This window comes from Glycine soja, chromosome 16 (genome assembly GCF_004193775.1).
Source record: "Glycine soja cultivar W05 chromosome 16, ASM419377v2, whole genome shotgun sequence".
In the NCBI taxonomy this organism is placed as follows: Eukaryota; Viridiplantae; Streptophyta; class Magnoliopsida; order Fabales; family Fabaceae; genus Glycine; species Glycine soja.
In genome coordinates this window covers 28244621-28254284 of record NC_041017.1, presented here as the reverse complement: position 1 = coordinate 28254284, position 9664 = coordinate 28244621, and the positions used below count along the sequence as shown (strand labels likewise).

Sequence of the window (9664 nt, the reverse complement as noted above, 5' to 3'; positions counted from 1 at the left end):
TTGCTATGTGTCTCTGTAATAACAGTAATGCTATTCCTTTTATTATATTTTTAATATATAAAATAATAAATAATAGTATATTATTAAGATTTGTTAATGTATATTAAAGAAATTTTTTAAGCAAATCGTATACTTTAAACATTTTATGCAATAAAAAATTCATATATTTTGATCTTAAATCTAATTTTCCTATATTTAATCGGATCATCTCCAAAATATTTTTTATTTAATGAACATTTTATTTCCAATAATTTCTTTTATATTTGATATCAAATTTAAATGAAGAATAATTTAAGGAAACTTATTTTCTAAGTGGAACAAAATTAAATTATTTTAACTAATTTTTTAATTAATACTCCTTTCATCACTTTTTATAAGATTCTTTCAACTTATTTATATCCTTTAAAAAATTAATAAATTTAGTTAATATTATTAAATTTGTCAATAATTTATAATATTCTTTCAAAATTAACTTAATATTTTTGAAATTAATCATATCTCTCTTTCTACTTAAGTGTTCCTTACCTAATTGCTATTCATTTTCTCTCATCCAAACAAGAGAGAATACAAAAGATCCAATATAAAACTAAATTATTTGAAATTTTCAATTTCTAGGAATTAATTGGTAAAAAGCTTATCTTGCAAATGATGATTGTACCCTTACCTTGTGTTTGGATTAGAAATTTCAAAATTTCAGGGAATTTGAAATGCCTAAAATTTAAATTGTTTTGATTTTAATTTCTTTCATTTTTCAAATGCTTTGTTTGGATAAATCAATTCAAATTTCATCAATTTTAAATTCTTTGTTTGGATAAGGCAATTCAATTTTCTCCATATGCAAATTTTCAATTTTATATTTTAAATAGATGAAATTTTAATATTAAACTTTATAGAAAACAAACACAATCTAATTTTGAAATATTAATTAAAAAATATTTTTCAATTTTTAATAATTTAAAAATACAAAATATTGATAATTTTAACTAGGGTTATTTTGTCTTACCACAACCACTAATATTTTAAAACCAACATCAACAAAGACTATTTTTTGGTCGACATCAAATAGAGTTTTTTTGTCAAAGTATGCCGAAAATATTTGTCAACTGACGTCAGCCGAGACTATTTTTCAACTAACATTGGTTGAGTCTATTTTTCAGCCGATGTTGGCTAGGTTTTCTTACCAACGTCGGCTTGGGTTTGTTTAACTGACACCGATTAGGGTCTTTTCGAACGACATTGACCAAGGTTGTTTTTAGCCAACGTCGACCTAAAAAATCCTAGCAGGCGTTGACAAAAAAATTTACCCAATATCGACTAAAAAATAGCTTGGTTGATGCCGGCCAATAGAACCTACCCGATGTCAGCCGAAAAACATCATTGGTCAACATTGATTGAAAAATCCCTAGTCGAAGTTGACTAAAAAATAGTCTTGACCAATGTTGGACAAAAAACCTACCCAACATCGTCTATAAAATAGCCTTGGCCGATGTTGGCTAAAAAATAGCTCTGACTGATGTCGACTGAAAAAACTCTTGTGGATGTCGACTGTAAAAACCTTGTCGATGTCGACTAAAATTAGTCATGTCCGATGTCGATCAAAAATATCTAGCTGGTGTTAGCAGAAAACATCCTAGTCAACATCAACCAAAAAACCTAGCTAATATGATTAGGAAATAGCTTTGGCGGATGTCAGCCAGAAAATCCTAGTCGATCTCGGCAAAAAAAATCCTAAATAATGTTGGCTAAAAAAATCTAGTTGACATCAACCAAACCACCCTAGCTAACACCGGCTGAAAAACAATCATGGCTGATATTGGTTAAAAAATAGTTTTGACTGATGTTGGCTAGAAAAACCTAGCTGACGTCGATTGAAAAATTAGTCATGACTGATGTCAGTAGAAAAATTCTAGTCAACGTCGACCAAAAAAATCATTGGTCAACATCTACTGGAAAAAAAAATTCTTAACTGACGTTAGCAAAAAATTCTCATGACTAACGTTAGCAAGAAAACAACCATAACCAACATCATCTAAAAAAATATTAGCTGATATCGGTAAAAAAATAGCTTTGGTTGGCATCATACAAAAAAGTTTTGACCGAAAAAATCTCAGCCAACATCAGTGAAAAATAACTTATGTCGATGTCGGTCTTAAAAACTTTGATCACCCATAATTGCGAGTGTTGACCGAGAATGAATCGCGAGCAAGAACATCGTGAGTTAGATTGAGCATCTCCGAAAAAAAAATTCAAATTCTATAATTTTTAGAGAATTTGAATCACACTGTTTTAGTTAATCAAAATTATTAATAAAAATATCAAAAATTAAATCTCCTTTCAAATATTCTATCCAAATAAAACTATTTTATCATGAATTATTTTAAATTTCTTAAAAAAATAAATTCTCCTAAATTGTTAACGCATCCGTTAATTTTATTCTTATAAAATTCATTCAAAAGAACGATCTTGTAAAGAGAGAGTATGAAATAATTTTTTTTTATAATCGAGATGAGAGAAAATGTTTTCAAAATAAATATAAACGTGTACACATAGACCAATTATAAAAAATATTTTGATGCCTGGTATGTAATTTTGAGTTGTTTAAAATTAAAAAGAATTGTTTGGATAAACAACAATTGTTTATGAGTTGCATAACTTTGTATTAAACATTGAAGAGAGATAAAATATTTATGAGTAAAAAAACTTATTATTATCATTTCTCGTTGACGAAAAAATTAATTAAATTGATTAAGATTGATTTGACATAAATTTAGTTGTTTATATGAAAATCATTGAAGATAATTATAACAAAATAATAAGAAATTTTCTTTATCATCATTCACCTTTCTAGTGAAATTGTGAAAGTGAAACTAACCAGTAGGTTCTTGGCCTACCTATAGTCCAATTTTTTCAACTTAAATTTGTCAAACTTATAAATCGACTTATAATAGTTTGCTTTGGTATTGTTTGGTTTAATTATATTTGGATGTATTTGAGATAAAAAAAATTTAAAAATTGTTGTGAGTCTCACACCTTTATATTCTAATTTAATTTAAATATTTCATCTATTTTTACTTCAATTCACTTTCATATCACTTTTATTCTTTTAAACCAAACAAATCCTTGTTCTCCCGTAGGAGTGGGCATGCACAAGTTCTACGTACCGGAGATAGCATTTGCTATGTACGTCATATTTAGCCGACTAAAGATGAAGATTTTTGTATGGAGTGGAGTAAAATAAGAAAAATCTAACATGGTAGAAAGTTTCGAACAAGAAAACATGCAAATTGTAGAGCACGCTGGTGATTTAACAACATAAAAGAATAGATCTTAAAACTAAACTACTGGACTGCATATTTTTGTGTTACGCAACCGTACAGTTGGGCGTCCACGGTCTTTGCAACTAGATTATTAACATTGTTGGGATATATATAGTTATATTCAGACAAATAATTAATTCTCAAAGCTAAAATGAATATAAAATTAGTATTACTTATTATTATTATATTTTATTGCTAATATTCTGTATTTTATTATTATTATTTCTTTCTCTTCAATTTAATAGTAAATATGCAACATAATTAAATATTGCAATATAGTAAAATTTAATATTATATCTTGAGCTTTTAAATTTCTAGATAAAAAATAATATTTTTTTAAAAAAATTGACATTCAAAAATGATATCGATTTTAACTATGACACATTCCTTTAACTATTTGGATATCAATTTAGATACAGAGCAATTTGTTCAAGATTAAAAAAAAGTGATTTTGGTATAAAATAATTTAGTGACTACTTTTCAGAAGTTTTTATTTAAAAAAAAAGAAGTGAATTCATGTTTGTTTACAATAAGAAAAATCATTTCAAAAAAATAATAATTAATTGTGATTCTTGTCATGGTTATCAAACTCTTGGATTAACTCACTAACTCTTACGAGTTTATGAGTCTACTTGTCTTCTCCAAGTTAACTCTTTTTTTAGTAGACTCTAGGCAAACTCTATAAACTCTAAGTAAACTCGATAGACTCTCGAGTTTATCATTAAGTCAACGAGTTAATAATTTTTTTAGTAGACTCTAGGCAAACTCTATAAACTCTAAGTAAACTCGATAGACTCTCGAGTTTATCAACGAGTCAACGAGTTAGCAAGTCAAAAAAATTAGACCAAAATATAAGTCATTTTTTTATTGTTTTCTCTTTGTATAACATTCAACATACTTTTCATTTAGTGTGTTATTCTCAAATACAAAATTTTACCTTTAATAATATCAAACATTTGTTCTCTAATAACATCAAATCCTCGATGAGAATGATCTACCACTACTATAACCTCTACAAATTATTATCTAGTAGTGATACATTATTACTAGACTTGTTTAATTAAATATTCTGAACTTTATGATTTATTATTTTGTTTTATTATGTTTTATTATATCGTTGAAATGTTTAATTAATATGTTATTTATAAATATTTTATTATTATTATTATATGAAGTAAACTCTAACAAATTTACGAGTTAAGTCACGAGTCGAGTTTATAAAATTCTCAGCGTAAACTCAGAAGGTTGATAACTTTGATTCTTGTTATGTTAAGAAGCCGTAACAAGTACATAAAAAAATTAAAAAAAGTGATTATCTTTTATGAAGAAGTAATTGTGTGGTGAAAAGGCTTAAATAAACGGCTTCATAGTTTTTAAAATACATTATTATGAAAGTTAATAATCGTATTGTGATAATTCATTATTTAATATTCCACGATTGTTTCGAGAAGTAAATTTGATTACACTTTTAGTGCAATTTAGTTAAATTCTAAAAAAACAATATAAATAATTAATATCATAAAATATAAAACATAATTTTGTTTATTTAATGACTTGTAGGGAGAAAAAAAAAGAGACGAATTGAATAAAGTTAGGTACCAACGTGAAAGGAACATGTATGTAGAGTTGAGAGGAATGCTTGGGAACACGTGGTTAGTAAGTAGGAGCTCCTACCCTCCATGCCACGCTATAAAACACCAACCAATCTTGCATTCTCTTACCATCCTTCAAACTTCAAAAAATCAAACATTGCATGCTACTGTTTAATTCCACTACACACACGCACATTCTCCTCAATCCCCACACCGTAAGCAAGTTAACCCAAAGACAAGAATGGCACCAACGGCCAAGACTGATCTGGCTTACCTGGCTCAGGAGAAGACCCTGGAATTGAGCTTCGTTCGGGATGAAGACGAGCGTCCAAAGGTTGCGTACAATGAATTCAGCAATGAGGTCCCGGTGATTTCTCTGGCCGGAATCCACGAGGTGGGTGGTCGTAGAGAAGAGATTTGCAAGAAGATTGTGGAGGCTTGCAAGAATTGGGGTATCTTCCAAGTTGTTGATCACGGTGTGGATCAACAACTCATGGCCGAGATGACCCGTCTTGCCAAAGAGTTCTTTATCTTGCCACTGGACGAAAAGGTTCGCTTTGATATGTCCGGTGGCAAAAGGGGAGGATTCAACGTCTCTAGTCATCTCCGAGTAAATATTTTTCATCACATGTTTATTTTTCTTTGCAAAATTTCACATATTTTTGAGCAGTTTTCAATTTTTATGTTGAATCGATTTGGATTTATCATTCAAGTAATTAACTCCGTGGATGATTTGTGGGACATGACAGGGTGAGTCCGTGCAGGACTGGAGAGAGATAGTGATATACTTTTCCTACCCAATGAGAGAGAGAGACTATACAAGGTGGCCAGACACTCCAAAAGGGTGGAGATCAGTGACCGAATCATACAGCGAGAAGCTAATGGCTCTAGCTTGCAATCTCTTGGAGGTGTTGTCAGAGGCAATGGGGTTGGAGAAAGAGGCTTTAACCAAAGCATGTGTTGACATGGACCAGAAGATTGTGGTGAATTACTACCCTAAGTGCCCACAACCTGACCTCACTCTTGGCCTCAAGCGCCACACTGATCCTGGCACCATCACATTGCTGCTTCAGGACCAAGTGGGTGGACTCCAAGCCACCAGGGACAATGGGAAAACGTGGATCACCGTTCAGCCTGTGGAGGGTGCCTTCGTTGTCAATCTTGGAGACCATTGTCATGTGAGTATACTATGCAATGATTATATGGGCTTTGGTTCCCAAAATAGTTATCCAAAACTAGAAGTAATTTAGATAGCCAAAGGGTGTAAATTATACAAGATTAATGACTATTATTGACAACGAAAACCAACTGGCTAAAATCAATGCGTTTTCACATTAAATCAACACGTTGTCAATTACTTCTCTCTTTCTCTCTTTCATTTAATCATAGGATTATACTGTTATTCGTCTTTAAAACATGTAAGATACGTTTTAAACAGTAAAAAAATATATTATGTATTATAGGAATAAAAAATAAAAAAAATTACAAAGAATAAAAATATATTTAAGTCTCAAATAGAATCTATTTACATAATAAAATAATATTAAATTGAATTAATAATTGAATTAAATAATATTATTTAATACTTTTCAAAGAAATATATAATAAATATGAAATTAACAGGTGATATTATATTATAGGATCAAATTCTCTTTTATATATATATATATATATATATATATATATATATTAGATTATTCATGATCTTTGGTTTTAAAAATCTTATTTTATAATATTAAATTGAATTTTTAAGTGTTGATGTATATAACAATAATTTTTAAAATTTATAATTAAGGAATTAATTTAGTCGTTAATTTTTTTTAAAAGAGTAACTAGATATAAGATATATGTTTAAAGTGATAAATTAGAATGCACAAAAACTGTGCTAAAATTAGATGATTTTTCTTAATATAGTTATATTTCAATATTTTTAATTTGAATTAAAGATTAAAGTTATCAGTATTTATAAATTTAACCGGGAGTCATTTTATTATATATGCATGTGAACAGCTTAATCAAAATCCTTACATTATTTTTATATTAATTTCATTTACATATTTTTATTACAAACTATTTAAGAAGAAAACAAATAGTAACTATGTAGTATCAGCTAATGATATGCTTTTATTAGTTAATTAAAATAAAAATATTGAGATGTGAAGGAAGTTCAAGAAGCTTTTAGAAAGACTAGCTTAATTAGTGATTGATTAATTTTATTTTATTTTTATCAAGCAAGGGCTTTTGACCGTGTACTTTGTTTTCCATAATAATTTATTCAAATTTTGGGTGTGGGTGCATGCATGCAGTATCTGAGCAATGGAAGGTTCAAGAGTGCTGATCACCAAGCGGTGGTGAACTCAAACCATAGCCGTTTGTCCATAGCCACGTTTCAAAACCCTGCACTAAATGCAACTGTGTACCCTCTCAAGGTTAGAGAGGGAGAGAAGCCTGTGATGGAGGAACCAATCACTTTTGCTGAAATGTACAGGAGGAAGATGAGCAAGGACCTTGAGATTGCTGGGATGAAGAAGCTGGCTAAGAAAAAGGACTTTGAGAATGAAAAGCATTTCCAAGAACTTGAGAAGGCAAAAGTTGAGGCCAAGCCTTTGAAGGAGATTCTTGCTTAATAATATCAGTATTGCTCCCTTGGTGTTTTTAGTATTTTTGAAGGGCCACGAATTAATAATAATCTTACTCTGTGGGGATATCATGTGTTGTGTTCATGCCTATGTCTTAGGATTCAACCTGATCTATGTATACCTTATATTTGCCTCTATATACATATAAATGAAAATAAGTGGGACTGGCTTATTGGCTGCATGCATGGTCCTACCATTACGGTCAAAAGTGCTTACGTTTAAAGGATTTCAAAAAATACGATTTCTTATATTTGCACCTAACTTTTGTGATAAACGACATTGTTAGTTAAATTTTCTTTAGCATCTATTTTCAATTTTTATTTTACCTATTTCCCTTCTTCTTTTTTCACCTATTCATTCTCTTTTCTTCCTCCCAAACAAACCAGACCATTATTATTTATTGAAATCTATGTGTCTCATATATATATATATATATATATATATATAGTCTGAAAATATCATTATTAATGTTTGTGTATACGTACTACTTTACCTACTATTCTGTAAGTTATATTTTATGATTTTAATATTATTTTTAAATGTACTAATTCTAAGTTAACATTAAATTTGACTTAAATGTACTTAAAATAATTTCTATGCCTCTATATATATATAGGAAAATGATATTTGGTACGAAAACTATATTTTGTCAAATACGCACACGAAGCAGTGTATTCTGTTAGAAGATATTTGATATATTTTTTAGACTTTTAATTAATATTTATTTTTAAAAATGCTTTTCTGTGTTTCTTCCTAGCTAGTTGCATTTCGTGAGCATTGCTGATATATATATATATATATATATATATATATATATATATATATATATATATATATATATATATATATATATATATATGGGAGTGCATTCACACCCAACACCAAAATATTTAAACAAAAATATCACTCATGTCTTTTGTTTTTGTTTATTTATTATAAGAGTATTTTAATTAATTAATATTTATTGAAAAATAAATCATTTTTTTCTCTTATCACAACTTAATATTACTCATTTTTTCTCATTTCAGATTTATTTTTTACACTAATTTCTCTTATCGCGGTCGGGTAACAACCAATTATCATATCCCAACAAAAATTGTCATAAAAAGTGGAGAGAGAATTTTTTTTTTTAAATTAAGTATTAAACTCCTATAATGTCCTTAAAATAATTTTTATATTGTTTTTAAATGTACTGATTTCAAGTTAATATTAACTTTGAGTTAAATGTTTACTTATTTTACTTAAAATAATTTCTATGCCTATTAGGTCATGGCTTAAAAGGTCTGGGATATCACTACAGTTCAGTCAGGGAATCAATATTATTGTAACTAGAAATAGTCTCACTTAAACAAGAAATATAACGAAAAGAAAATATTATCATCTGCATGGAGACATTCACCATTTGGTAAATTAGTACCATGCTTTTTTTTTAAAAAAAAAAAAATACAGTACCATGATCTTTAAAACAGTTTTATTTGATATTTGATTATTCTGGCAGATGCCAATTACTAGTTTTTCAAACTCGCCAGTAAACTTATGATGTAGTTATTCCATCCCATTATAATTGTTGTATAAATTATTTTAAAATTATTATTATTTTAGTTTTTTAATAGAATATTAATTATTATTTTTTATTGATATCTCTTATAATGATAAACTATTAAATTTATAAATGAATTAATGATTGTATAATATTAATTTTATAAAATTATTATTTTTCATTTATTTATTATTATTATTTGTGTAAAATGATTTAGGACGATAATTATTTTTAATGGAAAGAGAGAGACCAATTCATTTTTAGTGTAAAAATGCACTATGAATTTTATTACTAATGAAAATGTTAATTTAAAAAATATGTAATTCTTAGAAAAATATAAGGGAAATTATACATGTCTATATTAGTCTAATCTTAACTGTTCACTATACCTAGCTCTCCCATCGTGTTTTAAGAACAACTTTAGTGTCAGATCTTGAACAAGGATTCTAAACATAAGATTTGATCTTCACTATATCTCCCAATAAAGAAGTTGGACAAATCTTGAGCATGGAGAATGAATTTTTACACAAGAACCCTTAAGATCCGCATAATCTTTAAAAAAACAATTTTTTTTTA

General features: G+C 28.1%; 1 protein-coding gene across 1 annotated transcript; it reads left to right on the top strand.

The window, feature by feature from the left end:
- Nucleotides 1–5055: 5055 nt before the first annotated feature.
- LOC114390422 (naringenin,2-oxoglutarate 3-dioxygenase-like) lies at nt 5056–7755 on the top strand. Its single transcript, XM_028351160.1, has 3 exons — nt 5056–5519; nt 5659–6087; nt 7216–7755. Exons 1-3 carry the CDS (start codon nt 5151–5153, stop codon nt 7534–7536), a joined length of 1119 nt encoding a protein of 372 aa, XP_028206961.1. The 5' UTR covers nt 5056–5150; the 3' UTR covers nt 7537–7755.
- Nucleotides 7756–9664: the final 1909 nt, after the last annotated feature.